At 51.1% G+C, this 14,997-nt stretch overlaps 1 protein-coding gene across 1 annotated transcript in view; it reads left to right on the forward strand.

The window, feature by feature from the left end:
* Nucleotides 1–7,837: 7,837 nt before the first annotated feature.
* Sppl3 (signal peptide peptidase like 3) overlaps nucleotides 7,838–14,997 on the forward strand; it is a 76,561-nt gene continuing 69,401 nt past the window's right edge. The window contains exon 1 of the mRNA XM_051176486.1: nucleotides 7,838–8,243. Within this exon, the coding sequence (XP_051032443.1) occupies nucleotides 8,221–8,243 (23 nt within the window). The 5' untranslated portion in view covers nucleotides 7,838–8,220. The remainder of the gene's footprint in view (nucleotides 8,244–14,997) is intronic.

Genomic DNA, 14,997 nt, shown 5'->3' on the forward strand with positions numbered 1-14,997 from the left:
TCTTTTTAAAAAAGGATCTAGTATTATGTAGTGTTCTGCCTGCATGTGTGCCTGCGGGCCAGCAGAGGGTGCCAGATCTCGTTACAGATGGTTGTGAGCGGCCATGTGGTTGCTGGGAATTGAACTTGTCATTTCTCCCTTGAGTTATTTCACCACAGACCCGTGAGGTTGGTGCCAGTTTTTAATCTTCACTTTAAGAGGAGAGTCAGGGATCCCAGGAAAAGAGCCACTCTTTCCTGATGCCTCACAAGTAAAGAGACAGGACCTGTCTGCCCCAGGAGTGGTTGTAGAACCGTAGCCCTTGACACCTGTGTGGGTGAAGGGTGATGGGAAGGTCAGGCTCTTGCACAGGTGGGGTTCCCTCCTGGCTGAGCTCTGGAGAGGCAGAACACATCGCTGATTTCCCCCTCTCTCCTGCAAAGTAGATGAAGCATGCTGTCCCTGTCTTGCATGGACTCTCGAATGACTCGTGATTGACAGATCACCTCGCCTTACTCTAAATCAGGGTCTGGAGAGCTCTCGCCTCCTCTCGTCTGACAAGGATCTTCCAGAGGGGTCCAGGCTGCCTTCCAAACTGCTCTGAAGGTGTATCGGGGAAGTGAGGGCAAGGCATGGTGATGAGGCGGGCTTAAACCCTGGCTCCGTCCTGCGGGGGCTGAGCTCGGTGCCCTTGGACGGATAGATGGTTTCACGGCTTCCTTTTCCAGTGCGTCCGTTTCCTCGGCTTAGAAATGGGAGGCAGCTAGCTATCCGAATGCTTAGTGAGCTGGACACAGCGCTGTGTGACTGTGACCTCGGCACTGGGGAGCCGGAGCGAGAGGACAGTGAATGTGTAGCTTGCCTGGGTTACACGGGGAGTTCCAGGCCAGCGTGAGATACACAGTAAGGCCCTGGCTCCGGGTGGGGGCTGGGCTTTCAAGTGAGGTTTCTGGATCTAATAACACTTCCCTTAAAAAGGCGAAACATCAGCAGACCTGTGTTAGAGGAAATAGGGAACCAAGCCAGGCATGCATGCCTTTAATCCCAGCACTTGAGGGGCAAAGGAAGGTGGATCTTTGAGTTTGAGGCCAGCCTGGTCTACAGAGTGAGTTGCAAGACACCAGGGTTGTATAGAGAAACTCAGCCTTTAAAAAAAAAAAAAAAAAGTAGATTGTGGCAAGTCAAAAATCATTCATTCTTACTGTACCAGCCACTATAAAGCAATTTAAAGAACATAAAAGGGACAAAGAGTGAGAAAAAAAACAATTAAAGTAATTAAAATATAATATTAAAATTATTCAAGTCCCACACTAGAAAATTAGGAGAGCAAAACAAAGGGAAAATAACAATTAAAAAAAAGATATAAGATTGGCTCAGCAGATAAGGCATCTGCCACAAAAGTGTGTGGACCATGGAAAACACTTGGTGCATGAACCACCTATAATCCCAGCCCTGGGGAGGCAGAGGCAGGGGGATCTCTGTGAGTTCAAGGCCAGCCTGGTTTACAGAGTGAGTTCCAGAATAGACAAATAGACAAAATATATTAGTACCAGATAAAGAAAATTCAAAGGCGAGATTTAACAGAGACTCTTAAGTGTGTATTACCTAATCGTGTAGTGTCTGGTCTGTGGCTGGAGTACCTGCCTAGCCTGTGTACAGCCCTGGGTTCAATCCCCAGCAACACACACACAATAAAGATGTATTAAATACATAAAGAAAACTGGATAGAATTAAAAGAAGTAGGCAGTCATGATGTGTGTGAGCATGTGGTGTGTGTATGCACGCGTGTGTGTGTTCGCATGTGTACGTGTGTGTGCCTGCGAGTGTGTGTGTGTGTGTGTGTGTGTGTGTGTGTGGTCTGGGTTAGGGGGATTCTCTGCAAGTTCCACTGCTGGCAGACAAATGAAAGACAAAAGGGAACCCTGGTTTGACTCGACTTGGGCCGGGACAAACTTCTGGAGTCTGACCCCAAGCAGTTACGTGTTACATAGTTAAGCACAGTACAACTTTGGAGGAGATTTCCCCATGACAGTCATCATAATAAAGCGTGGGGGCAACTACATCAAAACTGCTTTGTGCAGCACCAGTCACCTCTTCCACAAGAGTGGGTGCTGTTGACTGGGAAACGAAGCTCGGGATACGTGGAATCCCAGCGAAGCCTGGCTCCACCCGCTCCCACCCTTCCGCATGCTAAACAGGTGTGCACATCCCTCCCGCTCAAGAGAAAGCCTGTGTGTGTAGCAGTTCTGGTTTCTCTATGTTTATCTGTGAGCACATGAACCTTGTGCCCTCTACAATAACAAAATTACATTTGCTTTTTAATAGCTGATTTAGGGAGCTAGAGGGATGGCTTTAGCGGTTAAAAGGACTTGCTGTTCTAGCAGAGGACCAGAATTTGATTCCCAGCACCCACATAGTGGCTCACAACCACCTCTAACTCCAGGTTCAGGGGATCTGATGCCCTCTTCTGGCCTTTTCGGGTTCCTGCACCCACATGGTGCACATAAGCTCAATTGCATGTATACATAAATGAACATAAATTAGTCTTTAAATATTGCATTGCTAGAATGTGGCTAAAGCAAAGATCTTCGGATAATGGAACCAGTTCAACTACTACCATCACACACACAAATCAGTGAAGGTAGACTATATGAACATTATTGACCACCTTGAATTAATTTGGATAGAATACCAACCCCCCAAATAATACAATTCTAACTGAACAAAGAGTATTTGCAAAAATAAATCAGATACCGGGTCATAAGCACATCTCAATAAGCTTCAGGACATTACGATCTTACAGAATATGTTAAATTTGAAAAATTCAACAATAAGATATCTGGGAAAGCCATAAGTGTTTGGGAAATTAAACAATATGTTTGCAAAAAACCAAATAAATGGCACATATGCCCAAACAAAGTCTGCTTGTGAATGTTTATCATTATTTTATTCATAATTTCCAACACTTGGAAGCAGCCAAGATATCGTTCGGTAAGAGAACGTATAAACAAGCCCTGGGATTTTCACATATTAGAGGATCTCGTGGCGACTACAGAGGGTCTGTGTCTGGACACTGATGTGTGCTTGTGACGCAGGCACTCAGGCCCCTGACCCGGCACATGTACGTAAACACTTTGACGTGCACATGTGGGAGTCAGGGTCTTTCTGGGGGCTGGAGTTCCAGGATCAAACGCAGGCCGTCAGGCTGGGCAGCTCAGTGCCTTTCCCTGCGGAGCCATCTCACAGGCTTGGTTTTGTCTTGTTGTTTTTGGAGGTAGCTCGGGCTGGCCTCCAATTTTCTGTGTGTGTGTGTGTGTGTGTGTGTGTGTGTGTGTGTGTGTGTAGGGGGATGACATTAAACTTCTGACCCCCCGCCTCCACCTCTCAGATGCTGGGATTACAGCCTTTTATGGGGATCAAACCCTGGACTTTTGTCATACCAGGCAAGGGCTCACACTTTACCACCTGAGCCGTGTTCCCAGGCCGGGCCTGGATTATATAGCAAAAACCTGTCTCAAACTAAATAGAAAATCTGGGGAGGAGAGGGCTCCACTGTTGAGCCCTTTCTGCTCGTTTGGAGGACTCAGGCTCTATTCCCAGCTGTGATGTATAATTTCACCACCAACCTCTGTGGCAATGCATCCCAACCTTCCTGTTAACCCTTTAACGAAGCTGCTCATGCTGTGGTGACCCCAACCATTACTGTTGTTGCTACTTCATAACTGTAATTTTGTTAAATATCTGATATGTGACCCAAAGGGGTCTCAGCCCACACACAGGTTGAGAACCAATGCTCTGTGGGCACCAGGCTTGCACTCGGTACACTCACATTCAAGCAAAACACTCACACAGATTAAAATAATTCATCTTAAAAAATAAGTGTTTTTCAATCTGTGAAGAAGCCATAGCAAGACTTGCAGAGGGCTGGGCATGTAGTGGGGTTGGCAGAGTCCTTGCTGAGCATTCATACAGCCCTGGTTAGATTTCCAAATGACCCGGGTGCGTAGACAAGGAGGCCCCAGCAGGAGGGGTGGGAAACTCAATCCTGCCTAGGATGCATGAGGCACAGAGGAAAGCTACACGTCTGTCCCTAAGTGATACAGGGCTTGAGAAACTACAGGTATGTTTCTTCTAGGAGATGAAGGGCCCATCCGAGGGAGCTCCATCAATGTGTGGTTCTAATCACGTGACGTTCTGGAGGAAGCGAAACTATGGGAACAGTAGGAACATCCCTGGCCAACAGCTGCTGAGGGACAGGCACCACTTGGGGACTTTCAAGACAGCACTGACCCAGACGACACTGTAGTGGCTTTACATACCGTGACAAGCTTTCAAGCCCACAGAACTTACAGTACAGGCGGGAAACGTATGCTGTTACTGGCAGGTCAGTTAGGGAAGTTGTGTGTCAGAGTGCTCTGTACTTTCCCACGATTTTTGCTGTAGCTTCAAACCGTTCCCTTTCCATATGTGTGCGTGCGTGCGCGTACGTGTGTGTATGTATGTGTGTGAGTGTGTGTGTGTGTGTATGTGTGTACCAGTGTATGCATGTGTGCTTGCTTGTTTTTCTTTTGGTACTGGAGATTGGACCCAGGTCCTTGTGTGTGTAAAACACATGCCCTATTACAGAGCTACTACACCCTTCCACCCCGTGGTTAGGGCCGGTGAGGTGGGTCTGTGGGTAAAAACACCTGTTTCCAGGCTTGACGGCCTGTGCTGACGGCCTGAGTCGGGTCCCCAGCATCCACCGGCGCAGAAGGAGAGCAATGACTTCAGGAAGTTGCAGGTGGCTACAACGAGGAGCCCACCTGGCCTTTATCACAGATAATAGAAGCGAAAGAGAATGCAGGCCATTGGGGAAGTGAGGACGGGCTGGAAGGGGCAGGTGGGGCTCACCCCGGCCAGAAGCATGCCTGAGCCAGGCCTGGTAACGCTTGCTCTCTGGAGTCTGTGCCTAAGGCAGATGATGCATCTTGGGAGGCTCTCCAAGTCTCCTTTGAACACACTCAGTGGGTAGAACCATCCTATAATTACCATGGGGATAATTAGAGGCACTTTCATGGTCTCTTTCAACAAATATTACACAAGCTATGGCCCTCTCAACTTGGGGGTAGGGTTGGAGGAGAGTGAAGCACCTCTCCTGGGGGATAGCCAACACCTGAACCCTTGCCAAACACACCTGACTCCCCGGGCGAGGCCCAGAGTTGCGCGGATATGCCTGGGGCGGCTCCAGCTCTAAGTACTGGCACAGGCACTCAAGCTGGGGAGCTTCCAGCCAGTGCTCCGGCTTCTAGTTTATTGCAGAGTGGCCTCCCCAGAGGATTGCAAGCTTGTGGAGATCTTGACGGTTACCCAGAGATGCCATCTACATACTCTTAGCCTTGGGTAGTCTAGGCACAAGACTCCGGGATCTCTTCATCTCCGGGGCCCATGTTCACAGGGCTTCCAGGGTCTGGATGACCTCCCAGCCCTACCGAGTGCTGTCGAGTGCTGTCTGGTACTTGCCATAGACCTCATGTGTTTTCCTAAGATACACTTGGGGAGCCCCTGGTTCAGATCTGTACCCTATACCTCCATCAGGTCCCATTTCCCTCCTTCCTTACACCATCCCCCACTGCGTAACTGGGTAGCGTGGAGTCTTCAAAGGCTTTGACATTTTCTCAGCCACTCCTGTTCCGTTCACCTCATCCTAACTTCTCGCTTGACTTAATCTCTGTGACTCACTGGGAATCAAAGCCTAGGAGAATTGCCCAGAGCACCCGCTTGTCATTTTTGTTTCATTAGCGACATGTCTGGTTTGTTTTGTTCTTAGTTCCCCTGAGAAAGAGCTTTGGCGCCTCCCCCAGCCACTCCTGCTATGGCTTTGGGCCTTTCCCATGGGATCTGAAACCTCACTCGCTGGGCTTGGAGACTCAGAATGACCCTGTGTCACGCTTAAGGTCACAACTGGCTTTTCTGTAGAAGGTACCTAGGAGGACTGTCCGAGTTCCACAAACGTCAACAATTTGGGCTCTTTGCTGTCCCCCACCACCGTGACCCCTGTGGGGGGCGTGGCTGGGCAGACGCTTCAGGGCTGGCTGGTACCTTTCTGAGTGGTTCAAGAGGCCTTGGACTAAACTCTCCCAGACAGCTTTTCTTGGGCTTTCTCTCTGGTGACACTCAGAAGGGGACACATAAGAGGCTGGTTCTGGCGCCTGGCCGTTGACGGAAAGAAGGAAGGCCAAAAGTTTGCAGGAACTGTGTCCTTGGCCATCTCATGAAAGGCTTCCCCTTGGGGACCAGGCAAGCAGTATCTGTATGGGTAATGGCCGACTGATCTTTTTTGGAGATAGCTTTGGGGTGTGGTGTTCCCTGTAAGCCTGGGCAGGCCCTGGGAAACTGGCCTAACACTGGGTGAGCCGCAGAGGATCCTGGGTGTGTAGGTCACCAAGTGTGCAAGCAGTGCTCTCCGTGAAGGGGGAAGAAAGGGGACCTCCAGGAAGAGCCAACCGTGTTTCTGGAACCTGATCATTTTCAATCACAAGCATCATAACTGAGAGGCCTAGGGAGACCCTTCAAAGCCTGGCCTCCACCCTACCCACCCTTTTAGTGTCTTAGGTCAACAGCCTATAGCACAACTCGTCCATCCCCCGCCTGGTTCCAAGCTCAGGCCAGACATTCCCATTTCTGGGTCTCGCTGTGTGCTGCTCTCTTGCCAAAATGATTTTTCTCTTTGTAAGCCTCTTGTGGTTTTAGGCTGTCTTTCTCCTGAGAAAATGTTCTCCAGTGCCTAAGGGGAAGGGTGTGTGTGTGTGTGTGTGTGTGTGTGTGTGTGTGTGTGTGTAGGGGGTTCAGTTCCTTGCACCATGCCTTTTCTACCTAAGGCCTAGGTTCCTGAGGTTGGTCTCTGGTCTATTAGATGACCTTTTTTACTGGTCCCATAGTTACTTTTTCCAGAACTTCATGAAATCAGAGACGTACACTATGTAGCTTTCTCATAGTCTTATATTTAGATGTATGCTTTTCACTTTTCTCCCTGACTTTCTTATTCATTTGCTACAGCGTCTCTCTATGAAGTCTTGGCCTGCCTCTGCCCCTCATCCTCCATCCCCTGTCCCAACCAGCCCCTGCCTCCCGAGTGCAGGAATCAAAGGCCTGGACCACTACACCTGTTCTGTTAGTTTGTTTTTCCTAAGAGGGTCTCACACAGCACCCTACACACTGAGCCATGCGCCCATGCACCCCATCTAAAGCAGCCTGCACCCTTCCTTCCTTTAGCCTCTGTCCCTTTACTCCATAAATAGCTTCATAACTCTGAACCGATCTTCGTGCTCCGGCCGGCCCGAACAACCCACGCCTCTTCCCCCACCCGCACCCCGAAGGAGTCTGCAAGGACCGGGGCCCTTGCAGCTGTCGGAGCGGACGCCTCGCTGTCGCCCAACAAGGACCTGCTTGATCGCTTCTACGAAGACAAGCATGTGGCGCCTGGCTCGGCCGGGGGCCGCCGCGTGGGGCATTTGCAGAAACCCACGCGGGCCCCGCAGCGCGGCGCTCTGGCCCTCCCGATGACCGTTGCCTGGCAGTTGGGGGGGACGCGGGCCAACCGACCCGGGAGGGATGAGTGACAGCCGAGAGCGGCGCGCCGGGCCGGCGGCCTGGAGCGGGGCCGGGCGGAGCGCAGCGCAGCGCGCATGGGCCGCGCGCGAGGGGCGGGGCGGGGCGGGTCACGTGAGCGTGTTTTGGGCACGTGACGCGCGGCCCCGGCTCCCTCCCCTCCCCGCCCCCGCCCGCCCGCCCGCCCGCCCGCCCCCTCCTCCCGCGGCGGGTGCGCTCCGAGCGGCCTCGCCTCCGCCTGGCGCCCCCCGCCGCCGCCGCCGCCGCCGCCATGTCCCCCGGCCGCCGCCGCCGCCGCCCGAGCGCGGCGCTCCCGAGGCCCGGCGCGCACTGAGCGCGGGCCCGAGCCGCCGTCCGCCCGCCCCGGGCCCTTGTTCGCCGCCGCCGCCGCCGCCGCCGCCGCCATGTTGGGTTTGGAGCCGCAGCGGAGCCGCCGCCGCCGCCGCGGCTGACGAGGCCGAGCGCGGAGCCCGGCCCGCGCCGGGGCCCAGGCAGCGGGTTCCCGTCCGAGCCCCGTCGGAGCCCGAGGGCCCGTCCGCCGTGCGAGCGAGCGTCCCGGCCTCCGGGCCCGCGGGCTCCGGCCGCGCCCTCCGCCGCCGGCCGAGCGAGCGAGCGAGCGAGCCAGCCGCGGAGCCCGGGAGAGGCAGCGCCATGGCGGAGCAGACCTATTCGTGGTGAGTGCGGGGCCGGGGCCGGGGCCGGGGCCGGGGCCGGGGCCGGGGCCGGGGCCGGGGCCGGGGCCGGGGCCGGGGCCGGGGCCGGGGCCGGGGCGGCCGGGCCGCAGGTGCGTGCGTGCGTGCGGGGCCCGCGGGGCCCGCGGCCGGGGGAGGGGCGGGCATCGGGCGGCGGGCACCGCGGCCCGGCCCGGGGGAAGGTGCGCCCGGCCTGCCGAGAACAGGCGCGGGAGCACGGCTTGCAAGGGCCGGGCGGCCGGGCGGCAGCCGCAGGCCCCGCGCCCCGGGAGCCTGGCGCGGCGGAGGGCAGCGTGCGCGGATGACCGCATCGCGGGGAGGAGGTGGCTGGTAGCGGTGGGGCACGGCAGTCTTTTGTAAGTGAGGGTCGGCTGCCGACACGGGCGGTGTGCGAGTTTAAGTCCCTTTTCCGTGGCGCCCTCCGGCGTGTTCACGGCCGGGGGCGCTTTTGCTCGTAGTTTACAGGGCGTGACAAATGCGTCCCGGTGAGGGAGTGCCAAGTTTGGGGTGCGGGGGTGGGGTGAGGGGTGCAGAGGTGTGGAGTGTGTGCAGGGGAGGGACGTTGGCCGTGCTCGGGACACAGTGGACGTGGTGTGGCGGGGGTGGGGGGGATGAGCAAACGAGGGATGGGTGGTAGGCTGCAGGTGTGCGGCGGGGAGCCTGTGGTTGCAGTGTGGGGAGGCTGGAAGCACCTGGTTTTTGTGACAGAGCTGCAGACTTTCCCTAGGGTTAGTTAGGGTTGAAGGTCCGCTTGGTTTTGTCATTGGAAAGGTGAGGTCTTGATTCCTTTCCCCTGAATTATAAAAGTACGAGGGTTACCCTTTGAACAGCCTGTGCGGGTTAAGTGGATACCTTCACAGACTGCCGAGCGTCAGAATTATGATGGAGCTACCATCGTCGTCGTGGGGAGACAAGAGAAATGGGTTATCTGTGAACACAGATCAGGAACTCATCGTGGTTGCAGAGAATTCAGTAACGCAAGCTTGAGCGATGTATACACAGCCTCAGAAAGAAGATGACTGAGAGGAAGTAACTAAGAGAAAAGTTAGGTTTTGGTTGACCACGGTTGTGTTTTAAAAGGACAAAGCAATGGATACTTTTGGGCAGCAGTGGGGGCAGGTGGTGTGGGACACGGGGTTATAGTTTGCTTTCCTGAGGTTGGATAGGAAGGGAAGGTGAAGGTGATACTGAGAAAGGGCTGTGGGAAGGTTGAAAACATAACACAGTGCTCAGGAAATGGGGAACCTTCTGTACTTGGTGGTACACAAGCTGGCCTGGGCTACGAAGAGATAACGCTGTCTATTAACACGGAAAGCTAAAGTGTCTTCCGGTGCCACTCGTGGGCCTACCGGTTAAGGGAGACTGTGCCATCCACTAGTAAGGGGGAGCCTGCTTGTGAAGGCTGAGCATTTACAAGACCTGGTCTCTTGAGATGCTTCCTTAGGTCTCAGCTGTTGACTTTAGTCCGGGAAGCAGCTTTGGCATCAGGATGCTCTGCCTGTCCATTCTAGCATGTGTTCAGGGGCAGACAGCCCGAGGCATCCCATCTGGACAGAGGGTGGGGAACTAGGCTCCTTCCCTCGTTCACAGTTCTTCCCAAGCCAACCAGGGAGCGGAAAACTAAACCGTGTTTGCGTGCAGTTGCTTAATCACCACTTGTCTGTAAGGTGGGGAAGTCATCCCCTTTTTCAGAGGAAACACGCTGAGGGGATCAAGAGAAAGGGCCTGACTGTGTGGCCTGTGAGTTCTCTCTCCACTTCACCCACTCTGACAGAAATGCCAGTGAGGAAGGTGTATGCTAGATGTACATTTAGGAAAATGTGTAGTGTGACCCTGAGTCCAGAAGGAATGCAGTATTTAAAAATAGGTTTATGTTATAGAGTGACATGTAAGTTACATACAAAACAAGATTGCTAGGATTGATAAATACTGCGATCTCACATGTTCGTTATTTTACTCTGTTGATTTGTGCATATTTAACTGTTTTATAATAAAATTTAAAAACTTGAACTCTGCCTGTAGGATTGTATGTTCTAGTTTCTTGTAAATGCCTGTTTCCTAGAAGATGCTCGAGTCCCATCCCAGTCACGGTTCTTTCTGCTCGCTCCTGAAGGTGGTCGGTTGTCTCAGTTTAGCAATGGGGCCCTGGCTGCGTCTTCACTCCTTGCATCTCGTGTAAAAACAAGCTCACTAAAGTGACACTAACCTTTGTTCCCTGGTGCCTAATGCACTGGCTGGCACACAGCTTCTGCCCAGCAAACACTGTGATTGACGTGAGTTATCGTCCCTTGAAAGAGCGATGAGTAGGAGGCTGGGCCACTGCAGGACTCCTATCTGCTGGCTTTCCTGATGTCCCTCCGTTCTCACCAGAGCACACACACACTGACCTGGAACTTGAACTCATCTGGATGCTGGGATGGCAAGCCTGCAGCACCCCCACCTTTTAAAGTGGGAGATAAAAGCTGTTGACAGAAGTTAAAGCAGTTGATAGGGACACCAGGGTCTTCTTTATGTAGCTAAGACTGACTTTGAATGGCTGATCCCCCCCTACTCTGTGTAGCTCTGTAGACCAGGCTGGCCTTGACCTCACAGAGATCCGCCTGCCTCTGCCTCCCGATTGCTGAGATTAAAGTGGGTGCCACCTTACCTTTTCCTCTTCGGTGAGCACCGGCACAAGTACCACATTGGTTCACCAGGGGCTGGGATTAGACTCAGAGTTTAGTCATTCATGCTAGGCAGGCAGGTACCCACTGAGCCACATCCCAGCCTCACAAGGGCCTGTCCACAGATTAACTGCAAGGCTGGTTTCCGTCATTTTTACCCACAGGGAGGAAGGAAAAGGACACATGCAAAAGCAAATTGAAAGTTAAAGGACAACGCCTGCCCAGCGTATACTTATGAGCAGTTGCTTCAGTGTCAGGGCTGTGAGAAGCCCCGGCGGAGCTCTTGGGATGAGTGCAGCCCTTGTGCGGGGTTGTACTTGAACCTGCTAACGGTTGCTCGTGCCTGCGCACTGTTTCTGTAGGCCGTCTTCCTGAGACATAAGCGAGTCTCATTACCAAAGAACTAGCATATAATTCATTTTTTTCCCGTGTGTTCATGATTTGAGGATTGCAAAGGCAAAAACTGGGTCCCAAAGACTGTAAGGAAGGGCTGATCAGTCGGTGAAACTGACTGCCTTACAGGCCTGGCTGTCTGTAAATACGGGAGAAGAGAGCCAACTCCACAAAGTTGTCAGTGCCACATCCAGACAAAAGGAAAGATCCTAGAAGTATGTAAGTAACTCACACAAGGATACAAACCATAAAAGGGTTCAGAGTCATGACTGACTGACAGTAATTCAGGCAGAGACATCTGAGCAGAAGGTGAGCCTGGTCTACACAGCCAGTTCTGGGACAGCCAGAGCACATAGAGACCTGAAGAAAAGAGCAGAGCAAGGAAAAGCGAATAATCTGTAAACACAGAGCTTAGGACTCAGGGCAGAGGCAGGAGGAGTTTGTGTTTGTGTGTGTATGAGAGAGAGATGGAAAGCTTTTGCCAGGCAGTTGTGTGTTAAATGGAATAAGGCTTTAATAGGAAATCTGGTTAGTGATTAAAAAACACCGAGTCTGTCTTATATGTTCCCACAGTCATTTTGTAGTAGCTTTTGTCATGGTGCGCCTGTATTGGCCTCCTCTTTGAATGGCTGTTTTCCTGAGTGGCCTTCTAATGATCTAAGTTAGATTATAGCAGTCCTAGGCTAGTGGTTTTCAGCCACATTTGAATAAAATTCCAATTCCTTAGGACATCCCTTCAAGGTCTAGCCTTGTTTCTCTCTGAGAGATGACAAACACCGAAGTAGCTTACAGAAGGCTAAGTTTTTGTGCTCTGTCAGTGAAGAGTGAATGTTGCTGAGCAGACAGATGAGCAAGAGTGCCTTGCAGGCGCTACTGTCTAAACTCAGGTCCAGCTGTGGAGCTGCACCCCTTTGTGGTTTGTGACGGTGGACATTGTCATGTGCAGAGAGTGAAACGGAGGGAGGTCTGCAGAGCTGGAGGTCAGCTTTAGGCTGTCGTATTTGGTCGTCACTGCGTAGCAGCTGCAACTTGTTCAGAACATAGGTTAATTAAAACACATGGGGCTGTGGACTGATTTATTCAAATGTGTTTGCCTGTAGGTTAAAGTGGTAGGATATAACTCGGGTAATACGAGATTTAAACAAAGTTAACACCTTCAATTTGTTTTTAAATCACTTCTCGATTTTATTATGAAGTCTTTGAGGGGAAGAGAAACTGGAGACGGGTGTGTGTGTATGATCATTTCCTTTATAGATAGCAGATGCCGCTGCAGTGTGAGATGTCACACAGTTGCATGTTTCTTCAAACCATTTGATGCAGAATGAAAGGGTGTTTTGTTTTGTAGACCAGGCTGGCTTTGAACTCACAGCTTCACTTGTCCCTGCCTTTGCCTCTGGAGTGTGAGGTTAGAACCCTGTGGGAAAAGTGTTTAGGAGTAACTGACCAGTGTTGCTTTAGTTTGATATTGACATCTGAACACTTATGTAAGTTATTTCCCTGACAATAAGGCTTGAGCGCAATTTGACTTTTAGAGGACTGTAATTTTCTTTTAAATGTTTTTAAGAAGTTTTTTGTTTGTTTGTTTTGGTTTCATTTTGTTTTGAGACAGGATTTCTCTGTGTAGCCCTAGCTGAGGTACTATTGTACCTCGTTTTGTAGACCAGGCTGGCCTCAAACTCCGCTGCCTCCCAAGTGCTGGGGGTTTTAAAGGCAGGAGCCACCACCACTGGCCATGGTCTTGAAGTTTAATGGGTCTTTCTTGGGAGTTAAAATATTGGTTTTATGTGATTCTATAAACTGAGAAGTATCTGTATCACATTTTCTAATCTTAAGGAGTTAGTAGCAGAATGTCTTAAGAGTTTTAACCTTCTAGGTGTCCCAAGGCACTCCCAGGTAACCAAATTCAATTTTAAAGGGAAAAATTTTGCAGTTAGTTCCTAGGACCTTTGGAAAGAATTGTCACCTTTCAGATTTTAGTAATCACTCTCAATAGGGCTGTATCCTTTTTTTTGGGGGGGGTCTCTGAGGCTTTAGAGGGTGTCCTGGAACTAGCTCTTGTAGACCAGGCTGGCCTTGAACTCACAGAGATCTCTGCCTCCCTAGCGATGGGACTAAAGGTGTAAGCCACTACCGCCTGGCTAACTAGGGCAGTATCTTTAAAAAGGAAGGCTACCACCTGGCTAACTAGGGCAGTATCTTTAAAAAGGAAGGAAGGAAGGAAGGAAGGAAGGAAGGAAGGAAGGAAGGAAATCTCCCTTAGTGATGGAGCCCCTATAAAAAACGTTGTAGCTTTAAAAAAAAAAAAAAAAACAAAAACTGTTAGACTAGTCGCTGCTTTAGCCTGCTAGAAGCCTTCAGAAAAATTTTGATTTTTGTTTTTTGTTTTTTTGTTTTTTGTTTTTTTTTCTTGTAGGAGTTATTCTAACCTGTAAAAAAGTTGAAGATCAAGTCTTGTGAAAATCGAGCCACCCCCTCTAGATATGTTGCCTAGTTCTCTCTGCTGTGAGTCCCAGCAGCTGGCCACCTCTCACTGCATTTCAGTTTGAAAACCTAAAACGGAGCTCTGCTCTTGGCCGGGAGTCTCCAGTGTGAGGGTGGCTCTGATTGACTGTGGTCTGGCTGTGTCTGAGGCCCACTCTGTGGTCGGGACTGTACCGCTGAGCACCCACCACTCGTGCTTGGGCTGCAGACGCTCCAGACAGTTCTTCCGTATAGGAATGCTTTTTCTCATTGACAGGCTGACCAGCATTGAAACTCTTGAGATGTCCACTTTATCAGGGACACCAAGTGAAGATAGAGCGAGTAGAATAGAAAAAAAAGCAGAGTAACTGAGTAGTCAAGTCCAGCCTTTCACAGGTCTCATGCCCACCCCTGCAGGTCACAACGGGAGACAAACCTTAAGGCCACCTTTATCTTCGTGTAGTAATTATTTGGGTCCTTTGAGGGCAAGTGGACTTTGCCTGGATTTCTCTGTTATGTACAGCAAAGTTTTCCACTCTTCCAACGGCCCGGGCAAGGCTTTACCAGTCTCTTATCTGTTTCCTTACAGTGAGTCTGGAGGCACGCCCATTTCCCTCCATCCAGCCGCTGGCCTAGACTCCACGCTTGACCTAAATAGGACATGCCTGTACAATCTTGTCCATTGTTTCTTCGGCCTGGCTATACAGACATTCTGTTGTCTTTGTTTTGTTCTTGTCTTAATTTGTCCTCAATATCATTGTCTAACTTTACCTTCAAAACTTGAAAATCTTCAGGCCTTTTTTTCCTTTAAAAAGATGTTTTGCTGCCATCCACAGGTCTTTTTTGATGTTCTAAACATCCACACATTTAAACACATCTCTCAGAAATGTTTATAAAAATCTTAGAGGTCTTAGAAGTAAGAATTAATTGTAAAGAACACATTCTCTTATCTTTTCCCTGGTCAGTGCAAACATTTTCAGCAGTGCTGTGTGCTACTACAAGCCCAGTCAGTGAACCAAAGACTAGAGAGAGATAAGGTCATTAACTGAGTGAGGGCAAAGACCAGAAGACCAGACATTCAGAACACTTGGGAAACTTTCACAGTGCGGAAGAGGACAGGAATCAGAAGCCTGTGTGCGGTAGAGTGATCAGGAGCGTGAAAGGCACAAAATCGGTTTTAGGGGCAGGGCTGTGAACGGCTTTGGGACTCTGGGGGTGAC

The sequence above is a fragment of the Phodopus roborovskii genome, unplaced genomic scaffold (assembly GCF_943737965.1).
Source record: "Phodopus roborovskii unplaced genomic scaffold, PHOROB, whole genome shotgun sequence".
Classification (NCBI taxonomy): Eukaryota; Metazoa; Chordata; class Mammalia; order Rodentia; family Cricetidae; genus Phodopus; species Phodopus roborovskii.